This window comes from Chamaea fasciata, unplaced genomic scaffold (genome assembly GCF_029207755.1).
Source record: "Chamaea fasciata isolate MVZ Bird 193981 ecotype frontalis unplaced genomic scaffold, bChaFas1.0.hap1 SCAF_6, whole genome shotgun sequence".
Classification (NCBI taxonomy): domain Eukaryota; kingdom Metazoa; phylum Chordata; class Aves; order Passeriformes; family Sylviidae; genus Chamaea; species Chamaea fasciata.
Genome location: NW_027094091.1, coordinates 11,729,490 through 11,751,449, shown reverse-complemented (window position 1 = coordinate 11,751,449; position 21,960 = coordinate 11,729,490). Strand labels below are relative to the sequence as shown.

General features: G+C 39.1%; 1 protein-coding gene across 7 annotated transcripts in view; it reads right to left on the bottom strand.

Annotated features, from left to right (window-relative positions):
* PPP2R2C (protein phosphatase 2 regulatory subunit Bgamma) overlaps positions 1-21,960 on the bottom strand; it is a 194,155-nt gene that overhangs the window by 56,988 nt on the left and 115,207 nt on the right. Inside the window, exon 1 of one of the 7 annotated variants that reach the window (XM_066185426.1) lies at positions 15,405-15,451. The exons of the other annotated variants lie outside the window; for them this stretch is intronic. Coding sequence (XP_066041523.1) covers positions 15,405-15,447 — 43 coding nt within the window. The 5' untranslated portion in view covers positions 15,448-15,451. Of the gene's footprint in view, positions 1-15,404; positions 15,452-21,960 lie in introns of those variants that run through there. 7 annotated transcript variants of the gene reach the window in all.

Genomic DNA, 21,960 nt, shown 5'->3' with positions numbered 1-21,960 from the left:
AGACTACACATTTCATAGGTAATAACTACAAAAGCCTGAGACTTACCAAAGTATAGGAAAAGGACAGAGACTCTGGTTATGTTTCATGATGCTCTGGGGTTTGTAATGGGTTGAGTTTGATACCAAAAAAAATTTTTTTTTCTAAAATCTAAAAATCTAATCAAATTTTCTGTCATGTAATGCTCATTCAGACTGCTTTCAATGGAAGAACACTTCTTGGCTATTTTCTCCTTACCCTGCAGAATTCACACTGATAGTAGGTGTGGTCACCTGCTTATAAAATTGATAGCTGCATAATTTTACTCATTCAAAGCTGTATCTCACCCCAATCACACAGGCACAGCTGCAGAAGCCTCATACTGATACACCTTCCAAACTGTGCCTTATCTTAAGTGTACAATGGGCAAGAAGGGCAAATACAAAGGGAGGAATGTAGTATTAAAATATGTGTGTATGTCTGTGTATGGGTCATGCACACGAGACCTTCAGAACAGGTCACAAAAGAATAAGATAAAGTAACTGCAAAAGGAATGAATGGCATTTGGACATATATGTGTGGATACACTTGCTATTGGCCTGGAATAATTCCACAACATCACAAAATACTCTTCTTTACAGTGACAGTGGTCATAAAATAAACCGCACTTTACAGAGGGTACCTGTCATTGCCCAGTGAAGTCCACAGTATTTGCACAGCTTTCAATAATAACTGAACCAGGACAGTAATAAAAGCACCCTGCATTTTCTTATCATATTACATTTGCCATTAAAATATCATGCACAGTTAAATTATTATTGTTCAAAGAAAAGGACTGTGGGCAGTGTGCAAAAATGTTGTTCTGAGGCAAAACTCTCACCCCCTCCCAAGGTGTTTCTTCCAGATACATCTCTCCTTTCTATTCGAAAAACTAATCCTGAGCTGGAAACTACCTATCATTTTTAAATTAACTTGTTCTGAAAAAGAGCTGATCCAATATTATGACCTTACAGGCTATGTAGCCTGTTGGTAAAAAATATCCTTGAATTGGAAAATCAGTTTTATTGATCCTGTAAATAACAGCTGAAAAGAACAGCTATCTGTCCCCTGCACAGACACCACCACCCCACCACCCCCCAAACATATCCAGCATGTCTGTTCAGCAGGTGAACATCAGTCATGCTGTTTTCTTACAAAGGGTTAGCCAGGCTGGCTCTTCCTAAAACAGAGGAGGTAAGGACAGAATCAATTAACAAAGCTCTTCATACTCTTCTGCAGGACATTTCCCCACGTATTTATTAATGTTATAGCAACAACAGCCACTACTGTCCCAACCCTACAGATTCTTCCACTGCAGAGTGGCCCCCTGAGCACACAGAGCAATTAATTCCCAGATTTCAGCCTCTCCAGGATATATAAATGCACCACAATAGAAAAGCTGATGAATTTGCATGTACAGTAAGCCCTTGGCAAGGGATGGCAGAGATGAAAGACTTCTTCCAGCCTTCTCCTCCACTACACCTTCCATATCTCTGCTGGCAGTGCCAAGCTTTGCACTGACGATTAGGATTATCAGAGACAGAGATAATTTACCTATTAAGAATAATTATGGGTAACCTCAATGCCAAACGTTTACAATCAAACTCTAAATCCCATCCTTTAGAGAACATTAATCTTCCTATCCCAATTTTAAATTTTCCATTTTGTCTGTGTAGAAATGTATATAAACTTGGATTTTAAAGTCAAGATATTCAATATTTTTTCTCAATATACAGATGCTGACTGTGAAAAGCAGACCCAAAACTTTCAAAAGATGAAAATACTCCAGGGGCATAAACACCTGATTATCTGATTCACATCCAGCCACTGCAAATTGTCCCAGTGTGTAAAATGCCTTACAGACTTGAATCCTGACACTTATTTTACATATTCACAGAAAGATATCACACTACTTTACAGCTTAAACTGACAACAAGTTTTTCCTGATCGTGCCTGTGAAGTATTTAATTTACTGACTCCTAGTGACCCCTGCCCTTTCATACCTCACTAATTCCTCTGCAGATTCACAATTTATGCTCCTTAAATGTTCTTAATGGCTATGCTGTTAATGGCTGTTGCCTAACTAGATATATTCAGGTTTTGTGAGATCCAAGTCCAGCACTGTACATCTGGCACATCAAGGAAAATCAAGCTGATTGTACTGTTCTTTCCACAACTTCATGAGTATTGTTCCAGCACAGATGCAGGCAAAGGAACCCCCCAGCAGCCCTCCCTCAGGTTGAGTACAGCGATGAAACAAAGGTTGGTACATGTAGCCGAAGTTAATTTTGGCCTTTCTTTCACACCATTACATACTTTCCTATGTTCACCTCCTAGCCTCGCACAGCTTGATTTAAAGGAATAAGCTATTAAAAGCTATACAGAACATTAACAGGTATGAATACCTCTATTATAAATTAGAAAAGCTTTATACATATATATTCAGTCTTCCTATCATTTTGGGGCACTCAAGTATAATAGCATGCAATTTTCCACCTAATATGCACTCAGTGAAGCTAAGTGTGGACATACTTACACATCCTCATACGGTCTCTTGGTCAGGAACTTCAAGCAACTCTAAGAAAACCTCAACTGTAATGTCTTTTCATGGGTTATTTTTACTAAAAATTTCTACCTTTCTGGAACCTTTAATCTGAAGACAGTGTTGTTGGGTTTTTGGGGGTTTTTTGTGGGTTTTTTGTTTGTTTGTTTTTGGGTTTGGGGTTTCTTGTTTGTTTTTGTTTTGGTTTTGGTTTTTTTGCTTCAGAAGATAAGAAAAACAAATAAAATTTTGTAATTATTTCATCCAGCACACAAATGCAGCTTTTTGAACAGCACAGCAAGTTTCGAGGGCAATCATCATGCAGCAGTACAGGGAAAAGAAGATCAGAGAATATAATCTTCAACTGAATTTCAGTGTAATCCTGATAGAGAATTAAAGGATTTGGAATGGGCCAGAACACTGGAATTAACAACAGTACTCTTCTCTAAAAAAAGCTGTGAAATCCTACCAGCTAGAACAGGTCAGAACTTCTCATTAGCATCACACCCACCGCAGTCAGCACAGCAACGCTGCCAGCCTGAGCTGACTGAATCAACATCTGGGTCAGGTTTTTGTTGTGTGTGTTCCCAGTGGCTAGCAGGCAAGCTTGTAGTCTACGTTATTTCACCCAAGTTCTGACCTGGCCTAACCTTGGTTTGTGAAATCCAATAAGATCACAGCACAATCTGGCATGGCTGCAAGCAATGTTCAAGTCATACTGATACAGAAGTCCCTGAGGAGCATAATCTGGAAGAAACAACAAAGAAGCTTGCAACAAAGAGAACCATAAAACAAAAGGACAAATGGCAAATAAAAGAGGAGCAGTATTACAGTATCTCGAATGAAGGGAAGGCCAATACAAAGAGCTGTGCTGTCAGAATTTAATCTAGACTAAGAAAGAAAAAAAGTAGGGAAACTAAAAAGCCTGCTACCTTTTTAAAGCTGTAGTTTCAAAGGTTTTCTTCAACAGCTAGAAAATAAAGTATGCAAAACCTCAAATGAATGAAGGCCTTCTTTTCTGAAATAGCTGGCAGGGAGATCATTGAGAAGTGAAAAATTTCCTGCTTGAAGTAGCAGTCTCTGTAAAGTGCATTCATTCTGGACCACAGCAGTATTATTCACCATCTTGGATCCAGGGATTGTAGGAGATCAGGACATCCTCAAAATTCAAGCAAACAATGCAAACTCTCCCATACCACACCATCCACCTTGCGTGGGTCAGATACTTAACAGCCATAACCAACACAGCAGAAAGCAAACTCCACTCTTGGGCAGACAAGACACACCATCATAGAATCACAATCATCATGGCTGGAAGAGACCTTTAAGATCATCAAATCTAACCATCAACCCAGCACTATCACTGTAACCCCTAAACCACATGACAAGATACAGGTTCCTTGACCTTACACACAAACTGCCTGATCACCTCTCCAAGGCACCAAAACAACAAAAACAACACAGGTTATGTGCACAAGCTGGGTGGCCAGATGAGGAAAATAAGAAAAAGGAGAGCACAACGATGCATGAGATGGCAAGGGAAGGAGAGAGCACACAAATATTAAAAAGAGCATGAGGAAGGCTGCAAAAGAGTGCACCTGAGAAACTACATGAACACATGAGAGCTTGAGAAAGCACGAAAGAGTACAAAGAGATGCTATGACAGAAAAGAAGTAGTTAGAAAAGAAGGATCTATCCTCCCCTTCACCCCTAGGATTGTTTTTCATCTTGGTGAATCTTTAATTTTGCTTTTTCCCCTCATTTATTATGGCTTTAAAGTCTGATGAGTTTGTGCTGAAAAGTGGCAAATGTTTGCTCAATGTTAGATGTAGGGACATTGCAAAACACAACAGGAAGCTGATTTTAGCCAAGGCAAACTTTGAACACAGATGCTGCTATCAGTGGAAAACCTTCAGGGATCACTGAAACCTGGGATCAATTCAAATGAAATCCAGAGATGGGTGTCCACTACACTTCGGGTAGTTATTTCGTTAACTACCACCTTGCCTAGCTTCTTTGCTAACACAGGCAAACACACCAAAGGCAAAAACTAAACAGCCCCATTTAATCTTGTCATGCAAGTACAAGGTTTATCAGGTTAAATATCACCTTTCTTCCTGAACACAACCTCTTCCTGACATGAAATCCAAAACCATACAGCTGAATGCTGAACAGGTCTTGAAAGGCTCCTTGAAACATGACTTCAGCTAGCAATACAAAATAAAACTTTAAAAACCCCAAAGAATGGAAACAACAAATTTTTCTTACTTCAAATCGTGGCAAACACTGTGCTAATCTTTTGCTTTTCTTCATCCTCAAACTCCAACTTTTGGATTTTAGAAATGCTACACATACACACCTTGGTGGCCTGCAGCAGGCTTAGGTGACCATGAGGCCAGTATGAGACTGCTGAGTTTCACAAGTCCATGCATCCCAATCCTCAGGGACCAAGGAAAACACCTTCCCATGCAGAACATCTGAATATATGTTCAATGCTCACTCAAAGAGAAAATTCACTTGAAACAGAACCTAAAAAACCAAGCCCAAAGTCTTTAGCCCCTCTGCGAGTGCTTATGACCAGTGTGATTTACTCTTTCTAGCCTGGAGATTTAATAGAGTTGGGTTTTTCCTCCACTATTTTTGTATGCGTTTATTTTAAGAGCCTAGAAATTTTTTTCAACAGCTTTTTAATCACATGCTAATTTCTAGCTGTATTTCTGAAATTAGAAAAATCAACTATTAGAGCACAGTCAATGTAGAAAAGAACTGCTTACAGGACAAATATGTAAAGTAGATTATCTAGGTTCAGTGTTCTGTGCTAAAACAACACCTTATACTGAATACAAGACACTGAGATTCAGTATTTCATAAACTGACCCTCCCACATATGTATTCTTCATTCAAAAGCTCAAAGCCCTTATTTCAGAGGTTCTGAAAAACCCATCTCCCACCTGCAGAGTTTAAGGCCTCCAGGAAAAGAGGCCCAAGAGACTTGACCTTCTGCCCACTGAGGTAAATGCAAAGTTACCCACCACTCAAGTAGTAAATAAGGTCAAGGAACATTTGTCAGTAGTAGCATAGCTGAAAATTAGGACACATTTCTCAAAAATTTGGCTACAGTTATCACAGGCCTCAGTGTCTTCATGCCCAAGGTGACCTGCTTAGATCAGCAAGGTTGCAAAGGCAGAGTGGCTGATTAACATTATTAATATTATCCTTGCTGAAGTCACCAGGTGCACCACTTTGTGCCTTCCTAATCTGAAACACAGAGTGGACTGATAAAAAGCTTCCCACGATTCCTTTTAACAGCTATTTAGGGCCTCCCAGCAGCGGCAGGCACTGCACCCCTGCAGTCCCTGAGCATCCTCTCGGTGCTGTGAGCCTGCAGCCCTCCCTGAGCACTAGCAGGCGATGCAGGGGCTGCTCCAGCCCTGCTTCCAGCAGGCACCTCAGCCACTGGGGATGGCCAAACAGGGGAACGCCGAGACCTCCATGCTCTTCAGCCTGAAAAAAAAAGGGCTAGAAAGCCTTTCGCTCTCAGTAAATCTAAGCCATTACTGCTTGTATCTATTCTTACAGGCAAAGCTTAAAACTAAGAAAACACTGCAGATCAGTATCTATTTTAGCATAAAGATATGCACAGAGAGCTTCTAAATTTCGCATTCCCTCAAATCTTCTTCACAGCTTACACTGTGTAACACATGCTAGTCATTTACTCTTCTGAGATTTCGGGGGGCGGGGGCAGGTTAAAAAAAAAAGGGAAAAACAAAATTGCAGCCAGATCTTTCCTTCTTTCTTTCTTTCTTTGCTGACAGATGAGACCCTCGTCTAAGCAAAGAAGTCAGTAACAGGCTTGAAACACTCTGCTTGATAAACATGCACATATTTAGAAAATGTGCCAGTCCGCTCCTCTTACCAACCCATGCTGAAGGACAAAAGAGAAAAAATTGCCACGGGCATCACATCATGCATTTATAATTCCTAGAGAGGGCTTCAAACTGGTACCCAGAGAAGGAAGCCTGCCTGAGCTGGGAGCTGCTGCTCAGCTCCATGTTACTTCCCACCGAGGAGCTGCACAGCCTGGCTGCCAGCTACAGACAAATTAGAAATGGTGCTGCCAAGTGTTGGAAATGCTAGGCAACCGGGTTTTATGGAGAGCACAGAAAGACCTTGAACCTCGCCCTTCATTTCAGAGCAGATATAAGCCAAGTATGGAAAGTGCACAAATCACTAATATACACTAATTTAACTTTTATTATCACAAGTGATTATGCTTGTGCATAATAATTGCAATGATCTACAATAAGAAAACATCAAGTTTTGTTAAAAGCCTATTCTAAAACAAGGACCAAAAAAAAAATCCCACACATATTTAGAATTTTAAAGGAGAATAATTAATTTAAAATATATCAAAAACTAATGAAAAATCATCAAAAATTTAAAATATAATTCTCAATAACCAGATTCAATATGAATGTTATTTCCATATATTACATACGAACTTCAATAGAATTTCACTGCCAGCTGGTTCTGAACTTTTCGTCCCTCCCCTCCTTAACTGAGCAATTAAATTCCAGAAGCAAAGCTCTCAGTAATTCTGTCACAGCAGTTCTCATGTTCAAAGCACTTTCTGGGCATTAAACTCCACAGCAACCCAAGGAAGTCAGCAAAGAAATGTCAGCATTCCTATTTTACACAAAAGAAAAAAATGAAACAGATCTTCCAGAGTTTTTATCCAAGATCAGAGAACCAGTTTTGATTATACACATACTAGGGGACAGATAATCCATGCTGTGGCTTAGCAAAACATTTCTGTTTAATAAAGCCCTTAATCACTTGTCTAGAGACTTAAATGTTCCTATATTCAGCTCAAATGAGTGTGCATGTTGCTAAATGAATATACAGATGGAGCCCCAACAAACAAAGCCTCACAACAGCATGCACCCAGGGAGAGAAAGCCCAGTGAGCAGGCTTTTGGGTGAAGTGAGGGGCCTATAATCTTAAAAATCCTGAAGAGCTGGAGCTAGAAACTGGACTAGAGCCAGAGTCTTTAAGCACAGAGTGACAACAAGGGAGGCAGAGACACAACAGCCCTATCTGTGCTAGCAAATGAAGAGTTCTAGGATGTTCCTGGGTTTTGCAGGGCTACGATTCACACTGTCAAACTGATAAAGAGAGGACCTTGAGAGGCTTTTGGCTGTAATAAATTTCTCTCCACCAAACACCACCATGGCGTGGCTCAGAGGCTACAAGGCAGGGCCACTTCCCAACAGGCAGCACACACATGGCCACCATGGTTTGCAAGCTGCAGAATTGTCACCCTCATGGGCAAGGTCCTTCTCTGTGCCAGCTGGTCCCAGGGCTCCCAAACATCCAGTTTGCCCAGGCAGATGTGAGCACAGCTCATGGGAATCAGTGTGGCACAGTAACACACAGTAACATTCACACTCTGTTAGATTATATTATATTAAGATTTCCTACTGCAAATGGCAGAGGCTGGGGTTTCCCAGCATACAGGGGGCTCTGGAGCCTGTAGAACAAGCACAAGGAAAACAAACTGTGTTTGCTTTTCTCAGTCATAACCCAAGGGGGTGGATGGCACTGTTTAAATCTTCTCATCAGAGATTCTGACTACAGCATCCAAATAAACTATATTCAAATACCATGAACAACAGACAGCTCCAACTCACACATCACTAGACATCTCCTCTGTGATTCCCAGCAGTGGACCAGCAAACTAAGGTCACACACAGGGCTTGCTGCCTGTCATGGGAGCTCCATGCCAAGCCATGTAGATACTCATCTAACATTAGCATCTGTTTGCTTGGCAGGCTCCAAAGGCAATTCAGCTGACAACTCTGAATTTGCCTCTGGGTCTGTCACAAGATCATATAACTCTGGGACTTCTGGGAATGCTTAATACTTCTTTGATGAAGATCATGCATATCATAATATATTAGCTCCACTCTAAGCATCCCTTGAAATCAGTGTTTGTGACCTCTCAGAATTATTCAGGTTGTGTGGCTGGTTTAAGTGTGTAAACTAAAGCCAAGTTCAAAACTCATGCAAGTAGCCCTTGTTTGCATCAAGATCTCTTCAGCAAGTTTACATTATGATCCCAAGGAGGTAAAAATCAGATTTTTCAGTGTTAATATGGGTTGCTGTTACTGATGGAACACCAAAGTCTGCCCCCAAGCCTGTCTAAAATGAACAGGATAACTGTATCAGCTTTACTATCACTCTATTGCTTCAAGGTTTGATATGCATGTGAAAATGATACTAAAAAAGCCTTGCACAACTTTACATTGGTCTAAAAGCTTGTTTCATAAGATTCAGCTCATAAAAGGCCAAAGTCTTAACCTTTTACCTATCTACATATACACATAAATACACACACATGTATGTATCCAACTGAATAAATGTGAAGAAAGTAGAAGCATGCTAAATCACCCTATTTTGTCAGGAAACAGATGAACTCTTGGTCCTGAAACACTGAATGCCAGACAGCTGCAGTGTGAAAACCAAATGTTAAATTTGCTCTCAAGTTTAAAGGCATTGTATTTCTATAATTACTCATTAAAAAAAAATTACTTAAAGAGGAGAAGACACTAAAAATCAATGCACCTTTCCCCAGTCTGTGCCTGATAAAGAAACTTCAAAAACCACTAACAGCCTTAGGAAAAAAACATCCTGTTTTGGGATATTCCCAATGGACATCAATTACATTTTAGGACTAGAGCAGCAAATATTATAGATGCTATGGACAATGTCTAAAACAGGAACGACTTGCTGGTCAGGCAGTTTCTGGGGTTTTTTTTTCTTCTGAATGCAGCAGCATGCAGGGAACCCAGTCATTATGAAAAACAGCCCTAAAAGCTCTTTCTAGTCTAATAATGCAATATTACAAGTGGGAAATCAGACCATTCCCACTGTGTTTACAGCTGGGGAATAGAGACTTCAAAGCTTCAAACCTATGTTTTAACAGTAAGCAAAATCAGTCCTTCTTCACCAAAAGGTTAAATGCAAAATGCCATTTTTTCATCCTATTGCTAAAACTGAAAAGTCAGAACCAAAATCATCTGGAAAAATAAACATCACTAATCAGATTTCTGTCTCCTGTACAAAAACAGATCTAGAGGAATTTCCTTAGGAGGCTCCCCAGATCAGGGGGGCATCAAAGCAAATGGTGGTGGTTCACAAATCTGCAGGCACCTTCCCCAAGGCCATGCCTCCTGAGGCCATATTGCTTGAGAATTGCTAATTTGCAGCCCAAACAGATAACATTTACACACCTAAGCCCTTGACAGAAGTTCAAGGCTTCCAAACTCCCCTAATATCCTTGAAGCTGTGCCTTGCAATCATCACTGGTTGTTAAAATGCAGTCCACAGTAATTATTGCTGTGCTCTCAAGGCAGAGCAGCCTTTGCTGCAATACAGCAGTTCTGAGACATGAGGCCAGCTGAAGCCTCAAGTCTATTTTAATCCCACTATAATTATAAATTATGGATATGTAGTTGAGATGCTTCTGAATTTTTGTTTGCATGAGGATGTATTTATGCATTGCAGAGGAACACTGCAGAGGAATATCTGAGCTTGAACTGACTGAACTGGAATCAGAGCCATTGTAACAACAGCACAATGCTGTGCCCAAGACATTGCTGCTGTCAGGACTCACTGCCCTGTTCAGAGCTAACAACAAAACAGACCTTTTCACCATCCTCCATTAAGCAATGTTGACATATCCATTAAATACAGAATGAAGAGAAAAGGTGTTGACAGGTTTCTCCAAGGCAAAACAGAGGAGAAACACACTGGTTAGTTGTTCAAAGGACCGTGATCTGGGAAAAGTACCATTACCCGAGTCAGAACCATAGAGCAGATGCTGGAAAATTTGCCAAAGACTGGTTGAGTGGAGAGAGACATTGTCTTACCCATGCCTGCACCCGCGTGCAGCTGCCATCAGGCCTCATGCTGCAGTGAAGAGGACAGCTGCAGACCCTGGCACCATTGCTTAACCCTGGAAGGAGCTGGCTTTCTACAACAATATTTTTATTTTATGTTGCTATCCCTTAGTGATGCAATATTTATAAGTAACAAAAACTCCTCTTTTTACTTCAGTAAATCAATGCACTTTTCCAGGAATACCACCTCCGATCAAACACCTAATTTTTTTAGTTAAATAGCCTTCTATGCACTTGTATAATTAGCAATTAATTCTTTGGAGAAAGAGGTTTGCCTCTACACATGCTCTGCACTAACTGGAAAGTCCACTGTAAAGCAGTACCATATTGAGTAGCTTGTAGGGATTAAGTACATTTTCCACAAACAATAAGGAGGATTTCTGTAATCGGCCTTGCAGAGGGATCCAGATAGATTGGAGCATTGTGCTATGATGAACGGGATGGAATTTCTAACGTCAAAATGTCAGATTGTGCACGAAGGACAGAGTAACACCAGGCACAATAATAAATGGGGAGAGGAGCAGCTGGAGATCAGCCCCGAGGAAGGATCTGGGGGTGCTGGCCAACAGCATCTCAGTGAGAGCCAGCAGTGTGCCCTGGCACCCCGAGGGCAAACCCCACCCTGGGTGCCTCAAACACAGCACAACCAGCCGCTCAGAACAGGTGACTCTCCTGCTGTGCTCAGCGCTGGGGTGGCCTCAGCCGGAGTGCTGAGTGCTGGGCAGTTTGAGAGGATGTTCAGGTTTCTGAATGCATCCAGAGGAGGGTAACAAAGCTGGTGAAAGGGCTGGAAGGAATGTCCTGTGAGGAGTGCTGAGGACTCTGGATTTCTCTAGTTTGTAGGAAAGAAGGCTGAGGGGTGGCCTCGTTGCTGTCTGCAGCTTCCTGAGAAGTGGAGAGAGAAGTGCTGATCCCTTCTCCCTGGTATCCTGTGACAGGCCATATGGAAATGGATCAAAGCTGCATCTGGGCAGGCTCAGACTGGACAAAAGGGAAAATTTGTTGACTGAGTGGGCAAATTTCAGAACAGGCTTCCCAGAGAGGTGGTAGATGCCGCAAGCAGCTCTTCTCAGTGTTTAAGAGGCAATGCCCTTAACAACATTGTCTAACTTTTGGTCAGCCTGAATCAGTCAGGCAGTTGGACTACATGGTCACTGCGGATCCCTTCCAACTTACGGAGTGTACTCTATTTTAATTATTTCCCTGTGGTCTTCTCCAGATCACAGCTGTCATGTACTTTTATTCCCCAAACACTAAAAAGAACATAGACATGAAGACAGAGATGTATCACATTATCATTCACAGATAAAAAACAAAGATGGAAGAAAGAAAATTATTTCCTCGGGATGCCGTCATTCAGACAGGATCAAGTCACCCTCCTAAATATTAGTCTGATGACTCAGAATACACAACAAATTATTGTCTGTAGCTGTTCAGGAGAGTGTTCTTGAACCTCCTCAATCTTCAAAGTGTGGACTTACATTATGAGAGTGAACTTCAATTGAAATCAACAGGAAATCGTTTAAATAATGCGTCACACCAAATTTTGAATGTGTTTCCTGAACATTCAGAAACGATGTTGACTGCATGCAATGGAAAAATATAAATTTTACCTTAAAAAAATATCATGGGTCCTGCCTCAGAGTCTTATGAAGAGAACTAGCTATTATTTCATTCTTCCATGCTTAGAATGGAGGCCTGAAGAAAGCAGCCAAGGCCTGAAAATTCTATACATCTGTCTCTATTCTTAAGTCCTATAAACTCCCAGATTACTTAGGGAAAAAAATCCTTACAAAAAGACATGAGAAAATACAGGGACACTACTTGAGGCTAAATTAACACATCAGAGGGAAGTACTTACCAGAGTTTTAAAAGCACAATCCAACCCTCCCTAAAAAAGCTGCAGAACCTGACCTGTACCCAAGTACACTCATACAGGGAAGCTGAAACAGGCAGCAGAGCTTCTTTTTCCAGTAATTTTGCACATAATTTTGAGCTCCTTTCAATAAAAGAGACCCTTTTATCTGCCCACTTCCATCGTACTGCTGATTGTGTACCCTAGGAAACTGTCTGCAATAAACATCCAACTATCAAGTAGTCAATAAAATATTCCTTTCTCAGAAACTAGACAAATGACAATCATTATCTTAAAGGCCCTATTATGAGAAAAGAAATTTATTGTTGCACTAATGTTTCTCCTGATGATGTGAGATAAAGAGTCTTTCAAAAGCTGTCAGAGTAGTACCAGGCCTGTTGGAGCTAAAAGCATACTGATAGCTTCAGAAAGTCAGAATCAAATCATACAAAAATCTGTATTTTTCTGGTAAAGGAACGCAGGACACTGTGAAGCACATAGAAAAATTTCCAACTCTGGATTTTTTTTTTCGTAGTAACTGACAAGATTTACTAGCCAGCTGGTAAAATAATGAAAGAAAGAGGCCAGCAAAACTATACAAAGCTAAGAGAAACTGCCATGTACTAATTAGAAGCAATGTGCAGCCTGATGATACTTTATAGACTTCAATTAACATACTCTGCAGGAAGGAGCTTTCAAACATCTGTATGATGATTATTCTCCACTGGGATGTCATTTACAGTGCAAAGTATTAAAAACAGGGCCAAAAAATCAATTATAATCTTTGTAAATGAGCATACTCTTTATCTAAGGGATTTGAACTTGTATGTGGAAATTTGCTTTAAACGGAGAGACAGAATCTGATTTGACAATGAAAAACAGCAAACCGCCCTGCCCTCTGATTTGCACAAAATTAAACTTAAGTATCATTAAGATAACAATTTGTATATAAAGTGCTAGAACAAAATATTATTTGAAGTCAAGCCTAACAAAGCAATGACTAACCCCATGCCAAATTCAAAGGGAGACTTTCATGATAAAAGTTTTTAGGTAAACATCCAGAAATAAAATCCATTGATCAAGATTACTTGGGTGATTAAAAATATGTACACACTAGACAGGAAGACACAAACATGCAAAAGTAATAGGGAGAGTAGAAAGCAACCAATACCCAGTGAAAATGCTGTTTCAACTAGTCCCTATTTAATACATTAGAACTGAGAATTAAGGATTTTGGCCTATAATCAAAGGAAGACGAAATAATGTGGAAAAACATAAATTACCAGACAAAAAAAAAAAAAAAGAAAAAAGATTTACCACAGTAAAATAAAAAGGAAAAAATTCACAAATAAAAAAAGGTTGTTTGAATGGACTGAAGAGTTTTTTTCTCATTTACTGATTTTCAGACATGTTGTTTATCACAGAGAATGTGTTTAGAAGGTATGTGAAAGTAATGCTGAGTTTCATTCAAGAGCAATGACCAACTACAGAAAATGGCCAGAAAATTTACCAGCCATTTTACCAGAGTTTTTAATCATGGTTGAAAATCTGGCAACGTTAACCTGACTTTGCAGATCACTGATGACCAAGCACCGTGAGCATTTTGTACAGGAAGTAAGATGAATATAACTACTCTCTTGGAGGCAAAACTTATTTGTCTTTGTAGGGGCAGATTAATGACCTACAAACATACGGCCATACTTCAAAAATATACGAAAGCATGAACTAATGGAGAGTGCAGACATTTGCTGAGTAATGCCAAAAGCATGCCATCCCTGTGCTCTAAAGATTGTCTCCTCATTATTAAGGAGGTACTAACCTAAGGTGTTTCATCTGACCTTTAAAACCCTAAGCAACCTGCAAATCTAGCCAAGAGACCAGGTTTTCTGTGTTCTTTACCCCTCTTTCCTTTTTCCTTTTGCTTTTACAGCAATGATTAGAGAGAAGCTGTCAGTCCCCCTCAGCCATCGTGTCATTTGGTCAGACAGGACCTGGACCTATTAAACCCTCATTCAAACTTCCCAGCTCATTTCTCCCGGTGGGTACCTGGGGAGAAACTAAAAGGATACCCTGGAAGAGTTGTTTTATGAAGCTACCTCTCTGTTTTGTAGTAGGTTACCTGGCAGATGAGCAATTTTAAAATGCTAGTGGGATTTTTATGGTTAAGGCAGTTCAGAACAGGATGAGATGCCAATCAGCTGTGTATAATCAAAGATAAGAGGATGGAGGATGCTGTCACGATGCCTGGGCCTCTTCATTGACATGGAACATCATGGTTGTCACTGGTGCTCTGGAAAAAGGAACTGCACAACCTATTTAATATTATGTGCTCTGCAGAATTAAAATGAAGTCTGAATTTCACAAGAAAATTCAAGATAACTAGGTTAATGCAAGATGTCTGCAGCAGAATTTCAGCTGCACAGCAGTCTCAAGCTATTTTGAGCAGCAGCAACTACTTAAGTAGAATCAGCAAGAGGCCACATTCCCTATTGTTTGGGAATAACAAAGCTGGAACACCTCTAACAGGCTACCTAGGGATTACTTCAGCTAAATGCAGCTTTGTTATCAAAAAAGAAAAGATTTTTTTTCAGCCTGACAGCACCATAAAAACTCTTGTTCATAGTGAATGACACATGAACAGAGACGGGTGTTTATAATTTTCTGCTGGTTAAAGACTCATTCTTGCTCCCATTGAACTAAATGAGGCAAAACTGCCATTGATTTCAATCAGATTGTCAGTAGACCTTAAAGATACTAACCATCAGCACTTATTAATATGGAATTATCAGCAGAAAACATATTGACTAGTTGATCTAAATACTTTATCTTCATTCATCAAAACACTTAATCCAAATGAACAGAGACAGAAAACTGAACCCAGACCAAAGGTCAGGCTGAACTTACAAATTGCAATGAGTGCTGATGCACACTACCAGCAGCAGCAGCATAATGTGAATTGTATCCAATCAAACCAATGGACAGAATATTAAATGGCAAACACCCAGCACACACACACCCCCACACACCCACCTTGCTTTCCCAGCAGTTCAAATTCTGCCTCAATCACAAACATCCTCCACCTTTTCACATAAAACATGAAAAAAACACATTAAAAATTCATAAAACTGTCTCCTTATTTGCTGAAGCTTTTAATTATAAAAGCCAAAAATCAACTTTCGTCACTATAAATACTACAGTTCTCATAAAAAGCTCTTAAACTCCACTGATATTATTTTAACTATAGAGAAATAATTGATGTACTATAAAGGAGAAAAATAGTGTTAAAAAAATCTGAATTTAATTATATGAATGGTATTCTGTATACACTTAATTGCATAGCAGTAACACAACCACTTTCATTACTCTTTATAGCTTCAGATGCCCATTAGCACAATCCCCAAGGTTCCTTATGAATAATTAGATTAGAAAAGGGGGACTCTGATGAAACGCAATAGGATGCAATGCTTATGAAACAGCACATCTTGAATCCAGATGCTGACATGACAACATCATGAAGAGCTAATTTGCACATCCAAATTAATACCATCATGATGATAATATAAAAGAAAGATATGCATATGAAATGAGCTACAGAAAATAATGTCAAAAAGAATTGAGGTACTTTTATTACAAAAATACATCTTTTTGACATTTTACCTCAGTTGGAAAGGTGTAAATAGATGAAATGTCATATTCGTGAGCTCAGAGATACTTAGACTTACTAGAATGTAATCCACTATTTGGCAACACATGGGCAAGCTGTTTAATAAATAGTTATACCCATCAAACATGTGCAGCACTCACATAAACAGGTGAATAAATTTCATTAAATTCGATAACACATCTGTTTCCATTTGATCCACTGAATGTTTTTGTATTGTTTGGTGCTTCTTAGGTGTATACCATCACCTTAATCAGCAGTGATAAAATTTTGAAGGATCTCTGCATGGGGCCAAAAAGATAGAAACAAAGAGGGTTTAAAAATATTTTAAAGAGAGTCAGATATTTCTGCAGCTGTCCTCAGTTGGATGTCTGTGTGTTTACATGTCCAAATGGTTAAGAAAGATCTCCCTGAAATACACTTAACAGAAAATAATGGCATTTCTGTAGAAAGGCAAATAGGTCCACTTCCACTTCTGTGTCTCTGCTTCATGTACAGATTGAAACACAAGTCCAGGGTACAAGGCAGCCATTTACTACTCAGACACTAATGTCAAAGACAGCTCCTCTCTCCACATTTTACAGCTTGTAATGTACATGGATCCTGTTTGCCCTATGCACTTGAGAATGTGTTCTGGCAAGGCCAGCACACAGCTTTTAAGAAAAGGTCACATCAAGATGATGGGATCTCTTTAGAGTGAAGAAACATTATCGTAAACTTAGAAGAAATTATAACATTGCTGAAAAATATGGCAGAAACGGAGGGATAAAAGTAGATGGATGGGACACAAGTAAGAGGCATAAAACCGGAGACATCACAGGTATGATAAAACAACAATTTGAAACATAATGACTAGAAACTGATGCAAGGGTAAGGAAAACCTCACTAGATCAAAAAACATACACGAGGCTAATAATAACAGTGTTCTTCGCTAAGCATTTAGGAATCTACTACAAAGTATCACTGAAACAAGATCAATAGGATTCAAGTGATATATATACTCGTGCACTTATCCACAAAAAAATACGACACTAATGACAATAACTGAAAATAACTTAAGACAAAACTTTACTAATTGACAGGCATATAAAAGAGAAAGGTATATCAAGAAAAAAAATTAAAAGAACCCAAACCAATCAACAAACCCAAAACAATTCCATAGCTTCACAGCAATCATGTCAACACTGTGGAAAAGTAAACATTTTTCTGGACAAATCGTAGACATTTATAACAGGATAGTAACAGAGGAAGAACAGCAAATCTTTCCACTTTGTATTTGTGTAGTTATGAGGAAGAATGCATTATTTTTGTACATAATATTACACATACTACATGCACAACAAAAATTACAGGTACTTCATTATTCATTCTCACAAAACACTTCCTTTTAAAAGTAATCTGAAGTACCAGCTTCTTCATTACCACATCCCTACAGTGTTTGCTTACTGAGATTGATCCAACACTGTTTAAATCACTAGGAGTTCCTTCCAGGGACTTCAAGGCAAACAGTATCAGGACCAAAATCTATGAGTAGAATACGTTAACGAAACCAAAAATCAAATAACCAGCAAGACAGAGAGGCAACATGCAGTGAGGAAACGTTTGTCAGGCATAAGTGAAAGCTTCTATTGGTATATGAAGGCATTTTCATGAGCTCTTGCCACTGTAACCCTGATACTTCCTGTATTTATCTGCCCTTTTTTGTTACCCCTTGCTGTGCACTGTGTAAGTTACAAAATTCTGATGGCATGTTCATTTTAATCACCTATAAGGCATCATACACTCCTGTGGCACCGAAGTGAATAAATAACATGAGGCCTTTTATTTTGAGAACACACAACTAAGTGCTCTTAGTCACGATGTCTGTTCAACTCATCAAAACAAAACCTCAAATCAATGCAGTCCTTCGTTTGGATGGCAAAACACTAAAAAGTACATATATTTTAAAAACTCCTATGCGTCATCCTAAAGCTGTTGACAGTCTCCAAAAGCATGAATTCACCAAACACCATGTCTAAAGCCAGAGCTGGCATACTGGTTTGTTCCCCTCACAGTGTGCCTGCCACAGTTCGTGCTTTGCGGCAGCACTGAGACCCATCTCTGGACTTACATGGTGCAAATGGATGACATTTTAGTTCCTTTTTTCCCCTCATCTGCTTTCCTATATTTCTGCATTTTCTGCACAAAGGTTGGAAGTTCTGCCCCAAAACATGCTATTCCTGAAACACTGTCAGATGATTTAGGATGGTTTTGGCAGACACTGATTTCTAAGTACATCAGCCTAGGTCTGTGCAGTAATTTATATGCTGCTAAGATCTAATTATGACCATGTACAATTTCATACATGCTTTATTGCTAATTTTTCCTGTGGAATGGCCTATCATGAAATGTATGATACAATATTAGACTTCATTATATCAGGAAATACACACAGTCTATCAAAGACCTAAAGAACACATATACTAACTCAGGATGTCATCTCAAAACAGAACACCAATTCCTGGCATGAGAAAATTTAGGCAGGCAGTTCCTATGAAATATTTTAATATTTACTTTACTAGACATCAAAAAATTATTATAGTTAACAAAGGGTAAAATAGTTCTGGAACCGGCCCTAAGCTTTTCAGTGTTTTCAGACTGCAGTCAGAGAACTGATGACAGATCACAACCACCCTGGCAGCTGCCATGGCTTGGCAGAGCTGGGACACCACATGGCATGGATGTAACATGTATTAAAATAGTAGTTCTAAACATAAATGTTTTAAAGATACTTAAACATATTAGTAGGACAACCATAGGACAACAGAAGGTTGGGTTTACTATTTATTACCTCCACAATATCCCTGCTGTATTCTCTTCTCACATTAGTCCAACAAATTTGCAGAAAAACATTTATGCAGGTTTTTTTTTAATATAAAGAAATTACGTACAGATAAGATTTGCAATAAAGCTCATCATTTATCCCTCCTTGGTAGTCTCTTTATTACCCTCATTAATATTGCTTTTCTGTCTACAGACCTGTGCCTCCAAGTGCTTTCCCAGTTTCTCTCACCTGAATAGGACTGTGGGACTTATCTCAAGGGTAATATTAACTTATGTTCATGCATTTCCGAGATTTTCACGTACTCGTGCAGTCGCTGACTTTCAGAGATCATAACTGGACCTTTAACTCTCCTTCTCTGGGAATCAACTAAGAGCATAATTTGCCTGGACTTGTGATAACACTTCAGTCTATTTAAGTGCATTCACAGTGCTCGGTAGCATAAATTGTTATTAAAAGAAACCCTTGGGAATCTATATGATTAAACTTTCACTGAAGGCCCCATATCTTCACAGCCACCTAGATTTTATACTTGCCTAAACACCATGCACATTAATGAGAGATATGTATTGAAGACTGTATCTTTAGGTTGTCATAATATCCTGCTCTGAAATAAATATGAATGAACTCTAATTTAAAAAGTACCCAAACAAAAAATAAACTACTAGCAGTGGGGAAAGAGAATTACTGTTTCCCCCTGTTTAAAGCAAAAAAACCCCAACAACGACAAAGTAAGAAAAAGCATATAAGAAGAGCCATCTCACAGGTCTTTATCTAGATGTGGAATCTGAGATATAAAAAAGTGCCAGTTGATGAATTACAAGCTTAATTACATCTAGGATAAGACATATTAGAACCCAAAGGAAATATGATTTGCTGAATGTCAGCATGCTCAGATGCCCACCAGTGAGCAGTCCCTCCTCTATTCCAGGGTTTCAGTGAAGACAACATACATGTCAACCACAGCAGAAGAAACACAATCTAATGAAACTGTGTGTAAGCTGTAATTACACTGTCTCAGTGAATGGCACTTGGGGTATTGCGAACAGATTGTACATGTTACTTCACACAGGGCCTAATGAAGCGTTCCCTGTTCTACAAACTTCACCTCTTGATTTAATTAACCTTCATACCTACACATGCACTACCTACCAATCATAAATGTTGGAAACCCCTTAAATCAACTGCGGTGCTTTTGAGCTACATTAGGAAAGTAACAGAGGTTCGGTTTGTGTTCAGTTTGGCAGCTCAAAAGTGAACAGCAAGGAAATTTTAAGGTTCTTGGAAAATAAAAACTCACACGGTGAATTTGGCCCTAAATCACCACTCCTAAACATAACATCTAATCCTTTAAATGAAATTGCAATGAAGCAGAATTGATTCATTCACAACAATAAAAAGCAACTAATATTTTACTACAAGAAAAATAAACATGAAAATAATCTAGGAGAACCAACTTCATAGAAGACCTCTAGTTATTAAAACGTGTTCTGTTTTGCAGAACCAATTAGATGGCTAACTCACATCTTAGGTTTGTAGGCATGAGTTTGCCCAATACAAACACACAAATATATAAAACTACATCATTTTCACCGACCCTTAAAAATGGAAAGAACACTCATCATTTTTGTCCCACATTAAAAAATCATCTCACAGACCACAGCAGTTAATCTTTTAGAAGTTTAGGACAGAGCAGGCTGCCTACAGCCACCCTCCAGGCCTCCCATTAGCCTTCATCTTCCATCTTCATGTTTGCCAGATCAGAATTTTCCTCCTTTACAAATTCCTGCTCAGACTTGAGCACTCAACGACAGATCTCTACAAATGCAAAGGGAAGCACTGTCTGTTCTCCTGGCAGGAACAAACCCAAGGAGGGAAGTCAGCAAAGCCTCATTTTCTCTTCTAACAAAGGGCAGCATTTTCTGCTGCCCTGTATTTTGAAAGAACAAAGAGAAAGAATTGCACCTCAGAGAGGCACCTCAATGACAGAGGAGCTACCAGGGCTGCTCCTGGCAGGCAGGGCTCAGATGAGTTTCCTTCAGGAAGACTTGGTAGCTGTGCAAACGACAAAGAAAAATGGACACACTTTCTCTGCTTCCCTTCCCCCAGGATTAAAGTTTGCATAAGATACTTAATATTTTACTTCATTAAAAAAATCAAGTTGAAATTACTTAATGTACAAATCAGAAAAACACTCAGAATTGATTTAGAAAATAAAGGCTGCATTGGAGAAATATTAGTAAATTCTACACAACAACAAAGAGCAAGTGAAATCTGCAGAGATAATTTATGTGACTCTCCAAAGTCATTTTAATAGTACCTCTCATAAAAAATTAATCTGTGAAAGTTAGCAAGCATGAAGCAGAGGAGGAGAACCAGTGGGCAGGATAGAAGTTGGCTGAAGAATAAAGGAGAAAGTTTGTAAGGCACAGAAAATGAGGACTCGTCTTGTATTTTGAAACTGAATCTTCTGTTTTTATATCCACTTCTTAAGACCTACATTACAAGCAAAAAGAAGCACAAAGACCTCCCTAAAAGCCTATAAAGCAACTGGATTGCTGCTTTAAAAAGAACAAAACCAAAACAACCCACAAGAAAGCAGAAAAAATCTCAACAAAATGCAACAGCATTTATGGTTACATTCGTCACTCCAGAAGAGAGATTTCAAGGAGGGAGCAGAAACCTGTGTAATAGAGGCCATAAAGCAGGGTTTTAAATTAACTGAGAATTCAGCCAACCTTGACAACTTAAACAGAAGGTACCAGCTCTGTCCTTTTCCTTCAGTGGAGCTATGCTATTCATGAGAATATCAACCAATGTCAATTTCATTTTGGCATAAAGGATAATAACTGTATTTATGATATATCCCTCCAAGGCAGCATGTGAGATCACTCAAGAAAGCTAAAATATACCATAATACATGAAAATATTTACTATATTTTAAACCTGTACTTACGACTTTTCACTTCAGTAGAAAATGTGAAGCTCGTGTAAAGTAATATTATGTTTTGCCTTGTACTATTTTATTGAATAACTAAATAAAGAAGTATGTTGCTCAATAATGTAACAAGAGGAGTAGCTAAGCACACTTGCTTCCCCCCTAC